Here is a 22,449-nt window from a genome sequence, read left to right as displayed (position 1 = left end):
ATGTATGTATGTATGTATGTATGTATGTATATTCAGTAGTGTCCATATCAAATTGAAACACCATTAAGCCTGGAAAGTTTGTGAAGCCCTGCCCCCTAAGGATTTAGTGTAACACTGTGTTCTCAGATGCAGTAGGTGTAGGTGTTTGGCTGCTTGTGGTGGTTTGTGCTAGAAATGTTTAGTGAATTGAGATATGTATGTGGAGGACATGTGATTGGCTGATGGCTTTAATGGGTGTGTCTGTGTGGCTCTGTGATCATCGGGTTTAGCCATGTATGCCATCTGGGATGAAGAACATTCCTACAGCTGGTTTTATTTTACTTTGTGTGTGTGTGTGTGTGTGTGTGTGTGTGTGTGTGTGTGAGAAAAGAGAGATAGAGAGAGAGAGAGCGCGAGAGAGAGGGAGATTCCTGACGGTCTCCTGCTGCTACAGCATTTTCTCAAGTACCCCACAGTGAAACAATCTCTCTCTCTCTCTCTCTCTCTCTCTCTCTCTCTCTCTCTCTCACACACACACACACACACACACACACACACAGTGTGAGTGAACAAAGCTGTGATTGAGGCATCATAGTTGTGTGTGTTGGTGGTGTGTGTGCTGAGATGTCACTCAGAGAGAAAACACTTGTGCTTTTGTGACTCAAACACTCCCACTACCATTCTCTCTCTGACACACACACACACACACACACACACACCATGCCCGTTGAATGCTCAGTGTGTTTTGCATATTGTTTTTTTTTCTTTCTTTCTTCTTCTTAAGTATCTGTGTGTGTGTGTGTGTGTGTGTGTGTGTGTGTGTGTGTGTGTGTGTGTATTTGAAAAGTTTGAATCATGGTTTAAAAGCCAGTCCTTGACCTTCACCAGTCTCAGATTAAATTGTGTGAATGTTGGAGAATTTCAGTTCACACTAGCAGTTGATGTCATAGTGGGTGTGGCAGGACTTGACCAATCAGCAGCGTTGATTTAAACCACACTCAGTGGGAATTAAGTTTAATTATAACAAAAAGCATGAGTTTCTTTCTTTCCTTCTTTCTTTTAGAGACACAACAGACTGTGCAGCAGCATGGTGCATGCTGTTCTTATAAACACACACACACACACACACCTGCTGTACTCCAACAATTGCTGATTCAGTGACTGAAATGTGCGTGTGTGTGTGTATGTGTGTGTGTGTTCGTGTGTGAAAAAGGACAAAAGATGCTTTGACTTTAATTCCTTTAATGATGAGATGTGCAGAGATGATACACACACACACACACACACACACACACACACACACACACACACACAAACAGAGCCGCATTGCCCTGGCCTTTATATTATTAGGGGCAGTGTCTCTCTTTCTCTCTCTCCTTCTCTCTTTCTTTCTCTCTCTTCTTAAAGAAGTACAGATAGTGGGTTAGAGGTGTGTGTGTGTTCCTATGGTTTTGTGCATGTATGTGTGTAAGAGAGATATAAGTGAGAGATCATCTGTAGAAAATGCCTATACTGTGAGTGATGGTAGTCTTCATTGCCCTGCCCATTTTTACTGGACAGCAGAACCCTCGATAGAAACATGGATTGTTGTTGGGTAGAAGTGTTTGAAATGAAGCTCTTCAACAACGTCAGGACAACTAGGTTTAAACATAAACACGTACCTTTACATGTAAAAGGTTCAAGGACAGATAATACAGAGTGAAGGGGGAGAGAATGTAATATGATGTAGGAAAAAGAAGATAATTGAATTCAAAGAGTAATGAGATATAAATGAGATGGCGAAAGTCTTATATATGATCAGATGAATCGCTGGTGTAGGTAAACATCATGACTTCCACACTCGTCACAGAATTACATTTGATCCAGCACAGAGCAAAACTTCTGTTCTGTTCTTTTCTTTTCTCCCTTCTCTTCTCTTCTCTTCTCTTCTCTTCTCTTCTCTTCTCTTCTCTTCTCTTCTCTTCTCTTCTCTTCTCTAAGATACTTGTTCTTATAGATTTTGACCTGTTTTCTCTGGAACTCTGTATTATGCTGCACTGATGCAGAAGTTCTGCTTACTTTACACTTTCCTGAAGGTTTCTGTGAAATCCATCCTCCACCAGAGACACAAAACTGCCACCAATCACTCGCTTGGAAAAAGTCTCTGGGAGGAGTGATTTTACACTTTTACCACTTAATTTATACACCTCTTCATCACACTGTTTAATTTGACATGGTGGAGATGCTGAAAGGAAGTGTGTGTGTGTGTGTGTGTGTGTGTGTGTGTGTGTGTGTGTGTGTGTGTGTGTGTGTTATGGAAGAGAGCAATGTAAATGAATAATGGATGAGTCAGGGATGCTACTAAGAAATAAATGAGTAAACAATGACCTTTTTATCATCTTTTTGTCCTCCTTTTCTTTCTTTTTTTATTCCTTACTCTCTCTCCCCCCTTTCTACCCTCCTTCTTTTTCTCTGTTTTTTTTCTCTCTCTCTCTTTCTCTCTTTCCCTCTCTCTTCCCCCCTCTCCCTCCCTTCTCTCTTCCTCTGTTCTCTCTTTGCTGGTTTATTCTTTAGTGTGACTCATCAGTTTGATCCCTTCTTCAATGTGAACAACCTAGTGGTCTTCCTCACTGTCTTTAACATGAACACTGTGTGTGTGTGTGTGTGTGTGTGTGTGTGTGTGTGTGTGTGTGTGTGTGTGTGTCATTGTGTGTTAAGGATGGTAAGATTAATTGAATTGCATCAGTGCATCATACAAGTTGGCATTTGCATCAGTAAGAACCAATTTATTTATATTTAAGAGAGGAAATTAAAGGTTATAAATAAGATACTACAGCTTTAAATAAAATCTGGAGATAATATTTTGAGAACAATAATTTGGAATCGAGAAAGAACAGTGTGTGTGTTAGTGTGAGAGTGTAGAGAGAGATGAGATGCACTGTTTTATCCACTGTGGCTAATGTACGAGTTTTACCTCCTGATGTTCAATTAACCAAGTGTTGTGATCTCCCGAGCTCCTTGTTGGTGTCCAAACTGCAGAATAGTAAAGCTAGCATATAACACCACACACATTACATATATAATAATTATTAGTAGATGTGCTATACTTTCATTATTTAGAAAGTGACCAATAATTTGTGACTAAAATTTAATATGTAGATTGAGTTCTCCTCGCTAATCTGTTTCTCAAGCGCGTTACAGGTTAAAAGCATTAAAGCTATGTCGGTTGGTATCAATGTGTGTCACAGTGTTTCAGTGTTTAATAGTGTGGAGGAGTGTATCACTGTATATCACTGTTTCAGTGTGTGTCAGTGTGTTTCTCAGTTTCTCAGTTTGTTTCAGTGTGAATGAGTGAGTTTCTACGTGTATCAGTGTGTGTCAGTGAGTTGCAGTGTGTGTCAGTGTGTTTTAGGGTGTTTCTGTGTATCAGTGTGTGTCAATGTGTATCAATGTATTTTAGTGTGTAGCAGTGTGTTTCAATGTGTTTCAGTGTGTATCAATAAGTTCCAGTGTGGAGGAGTGTGTCAGTGTGTATCAGTATGTAACAGTTTTTGTCAGTGTGTGTTAGTGGGAATCATTCTGTAACAGTGTGTGTCAATGTGTTTCAGTATGTTTCGGTGTGTGTCAGTGTGAATCAGTGTGTTTGTGTGTGTCAGTGTATATCAGTGTGTTTCAGTGTGTGTATCAGTGTAAAACATTGCCTGTGTGTTTCAGTGTGTATTAGTGTGTATCAGTGTGTGTCAATGTGTATCAGTGTACCGTAATTTCCGGACTATAAAGCGCATATAATGCGCATATATAAGCCGCACCCACTGAATTAAACATTTTTTTTAATTTTTAACATAAATAAGCCGCACCTGTCTATAAGCCGTCTATAAGGTGTCTACACTAATGTACTTTACACAGGCTTTAACGAAAGACACGTTACATGCTATTACTGCGTGTGTTCAAGACGAGGAATATGTCCTTATTATTTTCTGATGCTGATTTCAAAGTTTCTTTAACTAACCAGTAACGCTGTTGCCGAGAAAAATAAAAAAGCACGAGTTTTGGAAACCTGTCTGTGCTTATATGATTTCTGTTGCAACTGGAGTTAGCGAGCTCTCCCTTCACCCAGACTCAACGCATTACAACGGCTTGTATTTAAACAGTAGCCGACCAAGTAATTGTTCATTGTTCACTGTCTTCCTCCTTCCTTTCACAACTATTTCTCTCGGGAGTTTATCTTTTGGCAACGTCGTTCGTTTAAAAAAAAAATTTTTTTTCTCCCAAAGCCGTGCAGCATAGAACACAGGTAAGGTGCGTTTTTCCGTTTCCGTTCGGAAATTTCATTGATCTAATGTTATGTCGCTCAGTTTTTTGGCTTGAAGTTTGTGAAACCGGGAAAAACCCAGGAAAAATGCATAAATAAGCCGCTTCGTTGTTTAAGCTGGGGGGTTCAAAACGTAGGAAAAAAGTAGCATCTTATAGTCCGAAAAATACGGTAAAACATTGTTAGTGTGTGTCAGTGTGTGTCAGTGTGTGTCAGTGTGTGTCAGTGTGTGTAGTGTAAAACATTGCCTGTGTGTTTCAGTGTGTCAGTGTGTGTCAATGTGTATCAGTGTAAAACATTGTCTGTGTGTGTCAGTATGTGTTAATGTATAACATTGTCAGTGTGTTTCAGTGTGAATCAGTGTGTGTAACAGTGGTTGTCAGTGTGTAACTGTGTTTGTCAGTGTGTGTTTGTGTATATCAGTGTGTGTCAGTGTGTATTAGTGTGTATTAGTGTGTATTAGTGTGTATCAGTGTGTGTAACAGTATTTGTCAGTATGTTCCAATGTTTGTCAGTGTGTGTTTGTGTGTGTGTGTGTGTGTTTGTCAATGTGAGTCAGTGTGTATCAGTGTGTCAGTGTGTATCAGTGTGTACCAGTTTTTGTCAAGTTTATTTCTATAGCACTTTTTACAACAGACATTGTCTGAAAGCAGCTTTACAGAAATCAACAGTCAAGGTGAATGGTGTGCATTTATCCCTGATGAGCAAGCCAGTGTTTGTCAGTGTGTTTGTGTGTCAATGTGAGTCAGTGAGTTTCAGGGTGTCGGTGTGTTTCAGTGTGTCAGTGTGCATCAGTGTGTGTCAGTGTGTGTCAATAAGGTTCAGTGTGTATCAGTAGGTAACCATGTGTATCAGTTTGTGTCAGTGTGTGTTAGTGGGTTTATAATTGTGTTTTCACACTGTAAATGTCTCTTTGAGTTTATTTATTATTTTATTAGTTTATGACAGTAACCTGTAAGATTGTAATAATCAAGATCTTTGAGGACTGATCCGGTCTGTAATTAATATCAACAGTCTGCTAGAATGGCTCAGGACCAAAGGTTGCATGAACAATTCTTCAATTACGCACCTATTACTACACACCTCAACAATGTAACTAAAATTAATGGACATTCTGTGCCACCCAGATGAGGATGGGTTCCCTTTTGAGTCTGGTGTCTCTCAAGGTTTTTTCCTATTACAATCTTAGGGAGTTTTCTTCATCACAGTTGCTTCTGGCTTGCTCATCAGGGCTAAATGATTATAAGTAGAAAACCTATAGGCAATAAACTTACACAGTGTTTTTTATACAACCTTATAACCGCTTTACCTATGTAAAGCTGCTTTGAGACAATGTCCATGGTTAGAAGCGCTATACAACAAAAACATTAATTTAATTAATATTGTCTGCTATCTGAAAACACATTCATTTTCTCCCTCCCTCTCTCTCTCTCTCACACACACACACACACACACACACACACACACACACACACACACACTTGAATCAGTGACATCTGATCTCATACTGTGGTGGAAGAGATTAGATTGGAGCAAAATCTGATCTACAGTGTGAAGGAGTTATTGCATGATCACTGCTCGACACTCACACATTTACTGATATTTAACTGACAAACCCTGCTGAATCTTCTAAAGGGAAGGTTTTAAGGAGGAGTCTGTGTTCAAAACATGGGTTACCTAAAAGCCCACACCCTCACAACCTTACCACCCCACGTCCTCATATCCCAACAACCCCTCGTCCTCACAACCTTGCAGCCCCCATGTCATCACAACCTAACAACCCTACGTCCTTACAATCTTCAAAACCATAAAACCTCCATGTCCTCATATCCCTACACCCCCCATGTCCTCAAAACCCAACAACCCCACGTCCTCACAACCTTACAGCCCCCACATCCTCACAACCCTAAAACCCCCATGTCCCCACAACCTTACAACCCCCACACCCTCTCAACCTCACAAACTCATGTTCTCACAACCCAACATTCTCACAACCTTGCAACCTTGTCCTTACAACTGTGTGTTAACACTATTTTTAGCATTTGTAGATAATAACAGATGTAGGTCAGCTCTTTAGGGAACACAGAGAATATTTGGGTGGTGTGAGTCCAAGACACATAGACACACTGAGCGATGTGTTTTCATGGTAACAGGATGATGAGTGTTCCTGTATTTCTGTCAGGGATGTCAAACTGCTAGAGAACAAACACACATACATACATACATACACACACACACACACACACACACACACACACACACACACACACATGGGCCATTTAGTACTATCAGTAATATGTAGTAGTAATAGTAGTAATAATAGTAATAATAATATTAACAATGCTCGAAAGAAAGAGAAATGAGGAGTGTCTGTGTAGCAGTTACTGGAAACGCGCACACACGAACACACAAGGTGTAATGAGTGCGATTGAGTTTTGTAGTGTGTGTTATATAGAGTGTGTATCAGGTTACAGGTTACTTAAACAGTAAAACCACTTTCACAGTGCGCTTTATGTGTGTGGCTGTTGTGAATAAAAGCTCTGACTAGATCTGGTCCTCTGATTACACACTCATTAGTGATCCCAGTGATCCCAGTGCTGTTAGATTTGGAAGCTAGTGTCCCTAGGTAGGCACAGAGATGGCAAAAGTATTTACATCCTTCACTCAAATAGAAGTATAGATTCTTATGTTTTGAAATACATTGGTAAAAGTTGAAGTACTGACTACACTTTTTCACTGAAGTTAAAATAAAGTTTGATGTTTAGCTTCTTTAGCTTGACATGTACTTAAGTAAAAAATTAGCCATTACTACTACCTGTTTTAGTGTCACGCTGGTAACTGGACGTCACGTCATATTAATATATTAATACAAAATTATTTCACATTTTGTTATGCAATGTATGTTTCCAGGCTGAACAACCACCATATAGAACACAAGCAGAGCAAAGATAATGATGATCAGGTGATCAGGAATGTCTTTTTGTTCTCAGTTATGTTTTCATTGCTGACTCCTTCTGTCTCTTCCAAATTAGCCAAACTTGTTGCCTTCTGTCTTGATTGTTGTTAGCTTCATAGGCTTGTCTACGTCTGTGGTGCATAATAGCCAGGAAATAACAAAAAATAAAATATTGATCATGTCACCTAATAGATTAAACTAATGTAACAAGCCTGTTTTGAAAATAGAAAGTAGAAAGTACAGATATTCGTGTTAAAAATGTAATGAGTGAAAGTGAAATCGTATAAAAGATATTATACATGATAGTTCTGCGGTACTACTTGGTGTTCTGAGTCTACTGCTGTATGTGCTCCGGCAGGTCACCAGTGTGGCATACAGTGGGTGGGACGTATTGTAAAAATCCTGAGAAGTTTCTTCCGCATTCTCATTTACATTTACATTTGCGGCATTTAGCAGACGCCCTTATCCAGAGCGACGTACAAAAGTGCTTTGAGTCTCTAGTAATGAATAAATCTACACTGGTACGCCAGATTACAAACTTAATATAAATATAACTCTTGTAAATGTAAATAAAACATTTGTGGTATAATTCTGCAGACATTAAAATACCTGAGTCTTTTTGAGTCTTATTGTCTATGTGTACACCAAGATACTTATAACTTTCCTCAATTTCCACCTCCGTCCCCTTGATGTTGATTGGATCAGTGGAGGTTTTCTGCTTCTTAAAGTCTAGCACCAGTACTTTTGTCTTTGCAACATTAAATTGCAGGTAGTTTTGTCCACACCACTACACTAAGTTGTCCACCATGCTTCTATACTCTCCCTTCTGAGCATTCCTGATACAGCCCACAATGGCAGGGTCATCTGAAAACGTCTGCAGGTGGCAAAACTGTGAGCGGTACCAAAAGTCAGACGTATAAAGCGTGAACAGAAAGGGAGATGGGACAGTCCCCTGAGGAACCCCTGTACTGCTCACTATAGTGTCTGACACTGTTCATCAGCTTCACATATTGTGGCCGACCTGTGAGGCAGTTAGTCCACCGGCATGTCCAGAAACTTATTATCTTAAGTTGTTAAAGCAGGGGTCACCAACATGGTCTTCAGCAAGGACCCCATGTGGCGCCCACTAAAAATAGCTCACCATAGCGCTACTTATCTATCATAGCGCATCTAATTTCTTTTGTTGCTATTCTTTTTTTAACGGTGTGACGGTTTAACGGTTTTCACATTGGTGTGAATTGGAAAATGACAATATTAATTTTTTTGTTTTTTTTAATGTTTAATATTAGATGAGAGCTGGCTGGTCTCCAAGTTGATTTTTGTATGTTACATAAGTGATAATCTGTACAAACATGATGCAACGTAGTGCATGATTTGTTAAAAATTGTTAGTGGCTAGTTAAAATGTTGTAGAAGTGATTTGAAAATGTAAATACTTGCAGAGATTTACAGAAATAAAGTTTTGATATTTCTCTGTTTCCTCCTTGTTAAGTCATTGTTGATAATATTTGTGAGAAATCATTAACATGATCAGTGTCTTCACATACACTCACCGGCCACTTTATTAGGTACACCTTACTAGTACCGGGTTGGACCCCTTTTGCCTTCAGAACTGCCTTAATCCTTTGTGGCATAGACTCAACAATGTACTGGAAACATTCCTCAGAGATTTTGGTCCATATTGACATGATAGCATCACGTAGTTGCTGCAGATTTGTCAGCTGCACATCCATGATGCGAATCTCCCGTTCCACCACATCCCAAGGGTGCTCTATTGGATTGAGATCTGGTGACTGTGGAGGCCATTTGAGTGCAGTGAACTCAATGTCATGTTCAAGAAACCAGTCTGAGATGATTCGTGCTTTATGACATGGCGTGTTATCCTGCTGGAAGTAGCCATCAGAAGATGGGTACACTGTGGTCATAAAGGGATGGACATGGTCAGCAACAATACTTAGGTAGGCTGTGGCGTTGACACGATGCTCAATTGGTACTAATGGGCCCAAAGTGTGCCAAGAAAATATCCCCCACACCATTACAACACCACCACCAGCCTGAAACGTTGATACAAGGCAGGATGGATCCATGCTTTCATGTTGTTGACGCCAAATTCTGACCCTACCATCCGAATGTCGCAGCAGAAATCGAGACTCACCAGACCAGGCAATGTTTTTCCAATCTTCTATTGCCCAATTTTGGTGAGCCTGTGCGAATTGTAGCCTCAGTTTCCTGTTCTTAGCTGTCAGGAGTGGCACCCGGTGTGTCGTCTGCTGCTGTAGCCCATCCGCCTCAAGGTTCAACGTGTTGTGCGTTCAGAGATGCTCTTCTGCATACCTCGGTTGTAACGAGTGGTTATTTTAGTTACTGTTGCCTTTCTATCAGCTCAAACCAGTCTGGCCATTCTCCTCTGACCTCTGGCATCAACAAGGCATTTGCACCCACAGAACTGCCGCTCACTGGATATTTTCTCTTTTTCGGACCATTCTCTGTAAACCCTAGAGATGGTTGTGCGTGAAAATCCCAGTAGATCAGCAGTTTCTGAAATACTCAGTCCAGCCCATCTGGCACCAACAACCATGCCACGTTCAAAGTCACTTAAATCACCTTTCTTCCCCATTCTGACGCTCGGTTTGAGCTGCAGCAGATCGTCTTGACCATGTCTACATGCCTAAATGCATTGAGTTGCTGCCATGTGATTAGCTGATTAGAAAGTTGCGTTAACGAGCAGTTGGACAGGTGTACCTAATAAAGTGGCCGGTGAGTGTAGATTAATATAATTAATTATTAATAATAACATATAATTAAAGGTAAATTGAGCAAATTTGTTATTTCAGAAGTGTGTATCTAACTGGTAGCCTTTCACATTAATCGGTACCCAAGAAGTAGCTCTCAGTTTCAAAAAGGTTGGTGACCCCTGTGTTAAAGGCACAAGAAAAATCAAAGAACATGACTCTCATGGAGCTGCCTGCCTCCTCAAGATAAGTGTAAGCTCTGTGAAGCAGGAAGATGATGGCATCCTCCACACCAATGTTAGGCTGATTAGCAAACTGCAAATGGTCCAGTGATGGTTCAGCTATTGAACGGTATTTTAGGACCAACCTCTCCATCGATTTCTTGACATGTGAGGTCAAGGCCACTGGTCTATAGTCACTGTATACACATGGGGGTTTTTTTTAGGCACTGTAACCAGGCAAGACTTTTTCCAGAGGACAGGGACACTCATGATTTTGAGACTTAGATTAAATATGTGCTGAAAAATCACACACAACTGAGTGGCACATCCTTGTGTATCTTCTGGGGAGGGGTGCTGGGGAACAGCTGTAGAGATTAGGGAAATAAGGGGTATGAGTTAGGGCAGGAGCTGGATGGTGTATGGGCAGAAACCGCATCATCAAACCTGTTAAAAAAACAGATTTACTCATTAGCCTCCTGTATATCTGTCTTCATCATCTGGTCAGTGTTTCTTCCATGGCCAGTGATGGTTCTCATCCCACTCCACACTTCTCTTAAGTTGTTTTGGCTGAGTTTTCTCTCAAGCTTTCTCCTGTAGCATTCTTTACTATCCTTCATTTTTTCTCTCAGCTCTGTCTGTGTCCTTTTCATCTCCTTTCTTGTCACCCGTCCTGAAAGCAGCCTTTTTCCTGTTTAGTGATACCTTGATGTCTTTAGTACTTCCTCCTCATCTGTGAGTTCTCCCATAATCCTGTTCACTTCCCTGCACCAAATTCAGAGAATAAACAGCAGTCAAATGAGTACATTGTAGTGTTTTATTTACACACACACACACACACACACACACACACACACACACACACACACACACACACACACACAGAGAAGGTGAGTGGTGTATATTGTTATCACAGACGTACAGAGACTAGTGTTTTGGTGTTTGCTCCTGATCAGTAACACAATCCAACATTAACATGATCTCCTGATCTCCACAGTGTAGTGTCTGATCTCTACCTTATCTATAACAGCATAGTGTCTGATCTCCTCCTGAATGCTACATCCTGGTGGCTAATCTCCTCCTGAACTCTACATCATGGTGTCTGATCTTTTCCTAAACTACACTCCATGATGTGTAATTTTCTCCTGACCTCTACAGCATGGTGTCCGATCTCCTCTTAAACTCTAGAACATGGTGTCCGATCTCCTCCTGATCTCTACAGTGTGGTATCTGATCTCCTCCTGAACTCCACTCTGTGATATCTAAGCTTTTCCTAAACTCTGCAGCATGGTGCCTGATCTTCTGAACTCTACAGCATGGTGTCTGATCTCTTTAATGTCAGACAATATTTTCACGGACCGACCTTTAAGGTGTGGCGGATAAATACAACAAAATAAAATGATACGACCCGCATAAAAACTGGTATTTTCTAAATATAATAATAAACGTGAATCCACACTGTGCTACGGGCCGGAGCAGCCCCTTCAAGAAGGTTATGGGTAAGACATGTGACTGAGGCAAGCGTCATGACATGCATCAAGAGTGAGTCACAGACAGATGTGGCGGAGAGAATCTGGTAATTTAAATTTATTTAAATAAAGCATGGTGTCTGATCTCCTCCTGATCTCTACAGCATTGTGTCTGATCTCCTCCTGATCTCCACAGCATTCTGTGTCTGATCTCCTGAACTCGACAGCATTTTGTTTATTCTCCTGCTGAACTCTACAGCACGGTGTCTGATCTTCTCCTGAACCTTACAGTGTGGTGTCTGATTTCCTGATCTCTACAGCATAGTGTCTGATCTTCTCTTGATCTCTAAAGCATGGTATCTGATCACCTTCTGATCTTCCCAGCATGGTGTCTAATCTTCTGAAATCTACAGTATGGTGTCTGATCTCTTCCTGAACTCTACAGCATGGTGTCTGATCTCCTCAGAACTCTACATTGTGTGGTGTCTGATCTCCTCCTGAACTCCACAATGTGGTGTCTGATCTTCTGAACTCTACAGCATTGTGTTTGATCTACTGATCTCTACAGTGTGGTGTCTGATTTTCTCCTGAACTCTACAGTATAGTGTCTGATCTCCTCTTGATCTCTACAGCATGGTGTCTGATCTTCTCCTGACCTCTACAGCATAGTGTCTAATCTCCTCCTGATCTTTATGGTATGGTGTCTGATCTCCTCCTGATTTCTACAGCATGGTGTCTAATCTCCTGATGTCAACAGCATAGTGCCTAATATCCTCCTGATCTCTACAGCATGGTGTCTGATCTCCTCCTGATCTCTACAGCGTAGTGTTTGATCTCCTCCTGATCTCTACAGCGTGGTGTCTAATTTCTTGATCTCTACAGCATGGTGCCTTATCTCCTCCTGAACTCGATCGCATAGTGTCTAATCTCCTCCTTATTTCTACAGCATGGTGTCTGATCTACAGATCTCTACAGCATGGTGTCTGATCTCTACAACATTAAATCATACCTCCTGAACTTCACACTGAGGTCTCTGATTTCCTTCTGAACTTCACACTATGATGTCTGATCTCCTCCTGATCTCTACAGTGTTGTGTTTGATCTCTTCCTGAACTCTACAGCATGATCATGTCATATCTCCTTTTTGAACTCTCCAGAATAGTGTCTGATTTGCTGCTGATCTCTACAGCGTGGTTTCTGATGCCCTCCTGAACTCTAGTGTAGTGTCTGATCTCATTTAAGTTCTCCTGAAATTATTACTGTAAATAATGACTATGAGTTTATTATTAATATACACAGTGTGTGTATGTTTGTATGTATGTGTGTTCTAAGAAGGTAATGGTGAAATGAGCTATGCTGTGTTTGGTGTGGTGCTGAGCACTGACATGACCTACATCCATACCTCATAAAAAAGAATCCACGAATCTCTCTTAATCATAATCACATAAATAAATTATATTATAATAAAAACAATAATAACAGACAGAACAACAAACAAACAATTAAATGAATACATAGAGGAGTGGGGTACTACAATAGTCTTTTACGATAGCTTAAGCACACTTTAAAAACAAGGTTCATTTTGTCAAACACTACACACAATTCAATCCCATCCACAAACACAAATAGCAAAACTCCTCAGTTCTTTTTGCAAAGTGAAACATAATATAAACTATCATTTAACAAAACCCCAATTTCTACACCAAATGGAACACACTAGGTTCATATAATAGGATACTGTTTGCTTTATTTACACACTGCTGTTCACAATCTTCCACACTGATTTTCTAATGATATAGTGTGGGTTTTATTTTTTCAGAGATATTGTTAGAGTGAAGTACATGAATATATTGAACAAAGAGTAAACACAAGACCAGTACTGCATATTGATGAAAATATTTATTTCTGTCCACATTGTAAAACCATTCAGTTCATCCATGCATTTTCAAAGTTTGCATTTTGCACTGAAAATCATAACATTCTAAGTACAATATAGTACATGAACAAAAAACATTTGTGGAGACAAAACAAAAGCATGATTTAAAATAAAGACTAAACTCTTCACCTTGCTGGATGTGGACAAAACACTTCATCGACATGTCCTCTCCCGCAAGACAGCAAGGGAAGAGTCTTCTTGCATGTCAAAAATCCATCCTTTCACAGACCCTGCATCAATTAGGTCACAGGCCTCCTCAATGGCTGGAATGAGGGGTATCGTAACATAGGGCTTGAGATCAAAAACCTTCCACCACCATGTTGAACAAATTCTTCAATGGGGTTAAGTAATGGAGAGTATGGTGGAAGATATTGGATTTACATTTTTGAATGATCATGAAACCAGTTTTGGACCAGAGCAGATCGGTGGAAGATACATTGTATCTCATCTGTTCTGCATCCATTTGTTCTTCTGCTGTGACAATGTTGTGTAGTCTGTAAAAATGTGAAGGTACAAATTCAACTCTGACCAATGACCAGTGTGTGGGCCAAATCTGTCCAAATATTGCTGAAGAGAATGCAGTAGCTCAGTCTTCTCCGGTCTGTGCTTTTATACACACAGAGTGTTTGGAAGTAATCTGCAGAAGGCACACTAAATGTTAGCATCAACATTCAGGGCTTTGTTTACTTCCACTGCCGCAGAACAGCTGTAAGATGTTAATCCGTTACTTCTCCCCTGAAAAAGGCTTTTGTTTAAATCTGAAATGTACAGCATTTTTCAGTGTTTAGTAACTTAAAATTTTTTCACTTCTGCCAATTGACAGCTTACCCATGTACCATTTCATGTTATTCACTGAACTTGAAATGCTTACATTTTAACAAAGTTTGTGTGTGTGTGTGTGTGTGTGTGTGTGTGTGTGTGTGTGTGTGTGTGTGTGTGTGATATATTGCCCTAATAAGGAGAAGAATGATTAGGTGACATGAATATTATAGAGCAGTGTGTGTATCTGTCTTTCTGCAGGTTGTGTAGTCTCACTCTGAAGAAGTTGGTGGTGTTAAGAGAGTTGGATAAAGAGCTCATCTCGGTGGTCATCGCCGTCAAAATCCAGGTCAGCAAACATACTGCGATCCATCCATCCATCCATCCATCCATCCATCCATCCACAAACCCGATTCCAAAAAAGTTGGGACACTGTACAAATTCTGAATAAAAACAGAATACAATGATGTGGAAGTTTCAAATGTCAATATTTTATTCAGAATACAACATAGATGACATATCAAATGTTTAAACTGAGAAAATGTATAATTTTAAGGGAAAAATAAGTTGATTTTAAATTTCATGGCATCAACACATCTCAAAAAGTTGGGACAAGGCCATGTTTACCACAGTGTGACATCCCCTCTTCTTTTTATAACAGTCTGCAAATGTCTAGGGACTGAGGAGACAAGTTGCTCAAGTTTAGGAATAGGAATGTTGTCCCATTCTTGTCTAATACAGGCTTCTAGATGCTCAACTGTCTTAGGTCTTCTTTGACGAAGCTTCCTCTTTATGATGCGGCAAATGTTTTCTATGGGTGAAAGATCTGGACTGCAGGCTGGCCATTTCAGTACCGGGGTCCTTCTTCTACGCAGCCATGATGTTGTAATTGATGCAGTATGTGGTCTGGCATTGTCATGTTGGAAAATGCAAGGTCTTCCCTGAAAGAGACGACGTCTGGATGGGAGCATATGTTGTTCTAGAACTTGGATATACCTTTCAGCATTGATGGTGCCTTTCCAGATGTGTAAGCTGCCCATTCCACACACATTAATGCAACCCCATACCATCAGAGATGTAGACTTCTAAACTGAGTGCTGATAACAACTTGGGTTGTCCTTATCCTCTTTAGTCCGGATGACATGGTGTCCCAGTCTTCCAAAAAGAACTTAATTTTCAACAGAATAGTTTTCCACTTTGCCACAGTCCATTTTAAATGAGCCTTGGCCCAGAGAAAACACCTGCGCTTCTGGATCATGTTTAGATATGACTTTTTTGACCTATAGAGTTTTAGCCGGCAACAGCGAATGGCACGGAGGATTGTGTTCACCGACAATGTTTTCTGGAAGTATTCCTGAGCCCATGTTGTGATTTCTATTACAGTAGCATTCATGTATGTGATGTGCCGTCTAAGAGTCGATGATCAACATTTGATTATGAATAAAATATAAGTTTATGAGATTTGTAAATGATTGCATTTCTTTCTTATTCACAATTTGTACAATGTCCCAACTTTTTTGGAATCTGTTATCTATCTATCTATCTATCTATCTATCTATCTATCTATCTATCTATCTATCTATCTATCTATCTGTCTGTCTGTCTGTCTGTCTGTCTGTCTGTCTGTCTGTCTGTCTGTCTGTCTATTTGTTAATCATTCCATAGTCACACTGATATCAGGGATATGGAGTAAACACCATGTAAGTCAGGGTGTGCTTGAAATGTTTGATGATATTTGATTATGATTAATTAATAAATGTATAAATACCTTGGTATTGTGTGTAAATTAATGTGCACTGTGAGCCTTTATTCTGAGCTCTGTCGCTTATTTATCTGTTACATACACACAGGTGGCTTTTATTCAAATATGTAAATATTCTGCTCATTTCAATAACGTGTGTGTGTGTGTGTGTGTGTGTGTGTGTGTGTGTGTGTGTGTGTGTGTGTGTGTGTGTGTGTGTGTGTGTGAACTCTGTGACCTTCAGGGCTCCAAACGGATCTTGCGTTCTCATGAGATAATGCTGCCCCCTACAGGCACTGTAGAGACTGACCTCGCCCTTACCTTCTCACTGCACACACACACACACACACACACATACATATATATATATATATATATATATATATATATATATATATATATATATATATATATATATATATATATATATAAAAACACGTTCCTTAGTACAGTTTGATGAAATTCTAATTGATTGTGTGTGTGTGTGTGTGTGTGTGTGTGTGTGTGTGTGTGTGTGTGTGTGTGCAGTACCCTCATTTCCTGAAGCGAGAAGGGAATAAACTGCAGATTCTGCTACAGAGGAGGAAGCGTTATAAAAACCGCACAATTCTGGGCTACAAGACTCTTGCTGTCGGATCTGTCGACATGGCCGAGGTGCTGATACTACATTACCCACAATTCCCCTGTCTCTTCTCTATGAGTACACACTGCATTTCCCACAATCTTTTTGTCTCTTCTTTCTGAGTATACACTACTTAAGACAGGTAGTCCCTGACTTATGATGGAAATGTGTTCTGATGACCCCATTGTAACTTGAAAATATGGTTAGTGGAGACATGGCCTATCCTACCCAGGAGTCTCAGGAATAGTGATCAATATGGGGTATTATACTGTAATGTGTTAATCATTTAACAAATTACAGTATATAATTTAGCAAAACAGAGCAATTTACAGTAAGATAATGTATAAACTTTACAGTATTTGTATATGGCAGCGGTAGGTGGATGCGCTCTGCTACAAAAAGGAGAGAGACAAGAGATGCGTACATCCTGAGAGCATCCCAACATATCATAGGAAAATCAAAATGCTGTGCGAAAATTAAAAAATGTTTACAGTTTTGTCAGTTTGCTATCATCCTCAGAAGAACAAATAATTGGAACCATCGTAACTCTGGGACTTGTATATATGTTTGTGTGAGTGTGTGTAGGTGATGCAGCACCCTGCAGATGGAGGTCAGGTTCTGTCTCTGTGCAGTAATCAGAAGGAGTTGATGGGGAAAGTGGCTGAAATCTGGATTTACTCTCTCTGCAGTCAGCCAATCGACCATGAGGAGGCGGGGCTAATGAAGCTCAAACGCTCTGGTACACACCCACCCATAATCCTGCACATAGGGAGGCGGGGCTAACTGAGGTCACATGTTCCAAGTTGTGTATTGATGTGTGTGTTGTTTGTGTAGAGAATTACTCTGAGGAGGAGTATGAGAGTTTCTCTTCAGAACAGGAGGCAAGTGATGATGCTGCACATGCACAGGTAAACACACACACATACATATGCATACATACATACATACATATACATACATACATACATACATATATACATACATACATAGACACACACCATACTCACAGACTCATATACACAAACACACACATACACTGTCACAAAAGAAAAGCATAAATTACATTCCCATTACTGTGTGTGTGTTTGTGTGTGTACAGGATCTTGAAGATGATGAGTTTGACGTGAGGAAGTCTAAAAAGCAGCGGCGCTCAATTGTGAGGACAACCTCCATCACAAGGGTAACATGCACATACACACAAACACATTTTTCTTGGCGTATACAGGTGTGTGTGTAACGTGCATCTCTCGTCATTAGCAGCAGAACTTTAAACAGCGAGTCGTCGCTCTTCTCAGACGCTTCCGGGTCTCTGACGAGGTGAGACTTTGAGTGTGTGTGTGTGTGTGTGTGTGTGTGTGTGTGTGTGTGTGTGTGTGCATGTGTTTGGCTGTTTGGTATTGGACAGGTTACTATAAGCTCAGCAGCTGTTCAACAGATCAGCAGTGCTAGCAGTTATCACTTTAATTCATTCAACTTAAATGAAAGTACTGTGTGTGTGCACGTGCAGGTATTGGACTCGGAGCAGGACCCTGCGGAGCCACCCCCTGAGGTGGAGGAGGATCTGGAGAGTTTGGATTTTGAGAACCCAAGCGACAGTCCGGACCTGGAGGACGATGACAGCGTACTGAGCACACCCAAACCCCAGCTTAAGTCAGTGTGTGTGTGTGTGTTAAGTTTATTTTAAGTTCAAGTTTATTTCTATAGTGCTTTTCACAATGGACATTGTCTCAAAGCAGCTCTACAGAACGTATGAATTATAGAACAAAAAAATGTTATATTACTGAATTATGTGTATTAATCCCAGATGAGTGACTGTGCCAAGAAAAACTTTCTTAGATAGTTTGAAGAAAAACCATGAGCATGAGTGTGTGAATATTAATAATATCCTTTCTACAGTCTTATACAGTCAGTTGAAATTGTGGAACCAGGAGCTAATGAGCAACTCATAAAATAGCTCAACATCTGAGATAATCATAGATCCAACACCTACTCCCCCATGCCAGAAACTTTAAACAGTCAAAGAAGTCCAACGTCTACACTCTATATGAAATGGGATCCAAATGGCGCTGGTACATCTGTAGATGGTTCGGGATGTTTGCAGCTACGTTTTGAAGGTCCATAATCTTTACAACTGGAGCTGGCGCAACCTCGGGGTGCCTCGAGATGGTTAGAGAAAGAAAATCAGTGGAGAAAAAATTAGCATAGCTGCTGTTCATAATATTAACAAGCACATGTTGATAAAGTGTGTTTGATCAGATGTACCTGGAGCACAAGAAAAAGATATGTCTTTAATCTGCTTTTAAACAGGAAGAGTGTTTCTGAGCCTCGAACACTGTCAGGAAGACTATTACAAAGTTTAGGAGCTAAATGTGAGAATGATCTACCACCTTTGATGGACTTTGCTATTCTAGTAGTCCAGAGTTTTGAGATCTCAAAGAGCGTGATGAATTCTAGCGTGTTAGAAGACTGGATAGATACATGGGAGCTTAAACATTTAGGGCCCTGTAAGTAAGTAGTTTGAAGGGATAGTAGTGTAGTAGTGTAGGGATGATCAGATTGGGGTTATATGGTCATATTTTCCTCGACCTTGTGAGAATTCTGGCTGCTGCATTCTGGACTAACTGTAAATTGTTTATTTATGATGCAGGACCTAGTAATGCATTACAATAGTCCAGACTGAAGGTCATGAATGTATGGACGAGCTTCACTGCATCAGATATAGACAGCATGTTTTTTAGCTTGGTTATATTTCTAGGGTGGAAAAAGCTGTTTTTGTAATATGGGTGATGTGATTTTTAAAAGACAAGTTGCTGCCTAAAATAACATTTAGATATTTTACTGTTTAACTAGTAGTTACAGTGCATCCTTAATGCAAGTTAACTTGCTGGAGTTTCTGTTTACTGGTTTTTGGACTGATGAGCAAAATTAATGCCAAAATTAATGAGCAACTTAATGCCTCTCCTTAATTGCCCATGTAATTCTGTAAGTGAATCAGGAGAAAGTCATGATTGATAGTGCCGAATGCAGCACTAAGATCTAGTAAAACCAACAGAGAGATGCAGCCTCGGTCTGAGGCTATAAACAGGTTGTTTGTGATTTTAACTAGTGCAGTTTCTGTGTTATGATGGGGCCTGAAACCTGATTGAAACTCTTCAAAGATGTTGTTTTCTTGTAAAGAGGATCATAACTGGGCAGTTATGATCCTTTCTTAATGAGGGGCTTATTAATTGCCAACTTGAGGGGTTTAGGGACGTGACCTAAATATAGCGAGGAGTTAATAATATTAAGAAGAGGCTCACCAGCTGAAAAGATCATGTAGCTCTTCCTCTCCTATACTTGTAAAGCATTGTAATTGTAATTGTGGTGTTTTAGGTTGGACCCTCACAATTGTGTTTCTGATACTTTGAATTTTTTCAGTGAAGAAATGTATAAAGTCCTCACTACTAAACTGTGATGAAATACTCTTTTCAGATATCCGATTTGTTGTTAAACTAGCGACTGTACTAAAAAGGAACCAAAAGGTTTTGGTTGTTTTCTATGAGTTTGCTCAGGTGCTCGGCCCTAGCAGCTTTAGCGCCTGTCACTAGCTGAGCATACTGTCTTTCTAAACACCTCTATAGTCCCCTCAAGTTTTCTCAATTTTCTCTCCAGATTATATGCTGTTCTCTTGAGCGTATGAGTATGACTATTATACCAATGTACCAGTGTTTTTCCTCTAAACTTTTTAAATTGGATGAGGGCAACAGTGTCCTAGGTGCTAGTGAGAATAGAGTCTATGCTGTTATAATGGCATTGCATAAAGACCACTAGCATTTAGCGGTTTAGTATGATGTTGAGATAGATCAGGCAGGTTACTTATGAATATGTCCTTAGTGTTCAGAACACACTCGATAACGTGGTAAGACATGGCTAATCTGCTCTACCTGTAGTGTGTACAATATGGTAATGGTCTGTGATATCGTCACTCTGAGGTAAAATATCTATATCAGTGATGTCTGCTCCATAGGATATTATTAGTTATAGTGTGTGATCAAAACGATGAGTCGGTCTAGTGATGTTTTGTTTAACTGAAAAGGAGTTTAGTTCACAAATGAATAGTCCTAGGGCATCTTTTGCATCTTCCATGTGAATATTAAAATCTAATACAAGCAACAATTTATCAAAATTGACCACGTCTGAAAGAAAATGAGCGTGTGTTTGTGTTACATTACTTGCTAACTGCTAGCTTTAGCTAATAGAGTTTAGATATGACCAGGTGACCATAAATCAGTGGGGGAAAAATTAACTTGTCTGACTTTGTTCTAACAGGCCAGACCCCCAAATTCTTTAAAATAGACCTTATAGCGACCCCTGGTGGACAAGGACCCCAAATGATCACTGACACTAAGAAACGACCCTGTTTATAGTCTGTATGTGTGTGTTTGTGTGTTGTAGGCCATATTTCGAGGGTGTGTCTCTCTCCAGCTCTCAAACAGAGATCGGCAGCCTTCACAGTGTGAGGAGTCACAGAGAACCACCCAGTCCGGTACACAAACACACTTGTTATAACAGGACAGAGTATCTATCCATCTGTATATCTATCTGTCTGTCTGTCTGTCTGTCTGTCTCTCTCTCTCTCTCTCTCTCTCTCTCTCTCTCTCTCACACACACACACACACACACACACACACACTCACTCACTGTTTGCTGTTTTCTCTCTGTATTTCTCTCAGATGGATCCTGATAAGCTGAAGGTTACAGGTGGAAAGTTTCAGATGGATGACATGTCTGATGCCATCACTTTTGTATGTATTTTTGTCTTCACACACACACACACACACACACACACACACACACACACACACACACACACTGAAGGACAGTTCAGATCATCATGCCATGCAATGCACACCAGCTCAAAATGCAGCATTCTCATACCCCATTTTGTGTGTGTGTGTGTGTGTGTGTGTGTGTGTGTGTGTGTGTGTGAAGGCCCAGCCTGAAGCCGTGACCCCAACTACAGAGTTGGAAATGATGGATAATATGGACTCTTTCTTGGGGAAGCTGCCCCCTACAGGCAGGATGACCAAAACCGAGTCCCTCATTATCCAGTCTAATAGGTGAATATACAGGCATACATATACACATACACACTCACAATGCATACCATACACACACACTCTTGTTGTGTGTGTAGGCAGGAGGTAAAGCAGGTGCGCAGAGGGAGGAGTACGTCACTGAAGGAACGACAGACAAGCCGACCTCCGAATGAGCGAGCCAACAGTTTGGATAACGAGCATCCACTGCATACACACTGTCCTCTACAGGTATACACACACACACACACACACACACACACACACACACACACACACACAGTATATAACTTCCTTAGATATCCCTGCAAATCAGACATTTCCTTCCAAGCTTTGATATTTCATGTCTCTTTGATCTTTGTTCAAACTCCTTTGATGTGTAAGATATGCCTTCAATGTTGAATCCAGATTCCTCGCAAAACAGTTTACGATCAGTTGAATCACATCCTGGTGTCTGATGATCATCTTCCTGACAGCATCATCCTCATCAACACATCAGACTGGCAGGGCCAGGTGAGTCTGGCTGACAGCTGTCAGTCACACGGCCTGTTGCTATGGAAATCGCAGCAGGACCTTCTCTCCCACCTAGAGATGGAGATGTTTATTTAGACATGGAAACACATTTCTAATCAGAATCCAATTATTATAACAACCACAGTTCAGATGAATTTA

General features: G+C 40.3%; 1 protein-coding gene across 1 annotated transcript in view; it reads left to right on the top strand.

Moving 5' to 3' along the window:
* pacs2 (phosphofurin acidic cluster sorting protein 2) overlaps positions 1-22,449 on the top strand; it is a 33,580-nt gene that overhangs the window by 5,965 nt on the left and 5,166 nt on the right. The window contains 13 exon segments of the mRNA XM_046861995.1: positions 14,601-14,688; positions 16,325-16,409; positions 16,604-16,734; positions 17,288-17,441; positions 17,537-17,610; positions 17,802-17,882; positions 17,960-18,019; positions 18,210-18,352; positions 21,137-21,227; positions 21,415-21,486; positions 21,674-21,801; positions 21,879-22,008; positions 22,186-22,290. Coding sequence (XP_046717951.1) covers positions 14,601-14,688; positions 16,325-16,409; positions 16,604-16,734; positions 17,288-17,441; positions 17,537-17,610; positions 17,802-17,882; positions 17,960-18,019; positions 18,210-18,352; positions 21,137-21,227; positions 21,415-21,486; positions 21,674-21,801; positions 21,879-22,008; positions 22,186-22,290 — 1,342 coding nt within the window.

Source organism: Silurus meridionalis, chromosome 2 (assembly GCF_014805685.1).
Source record: "Silurus meridionalis isolate SWU-2019-XX chromosome 2, ASM1480568v1, whole genome shotgun sequence".
NCBI classification, from domain to species: domain Eukaryota; kingdom Metazoa; phylum Chordata; class Actinopteri; order Siluriformes; family Siluridae; genus Silurus; species Silurus meridionalis.
This window is presented reverse-complemented; position numbering and strand designations above follow the sequence as displayed.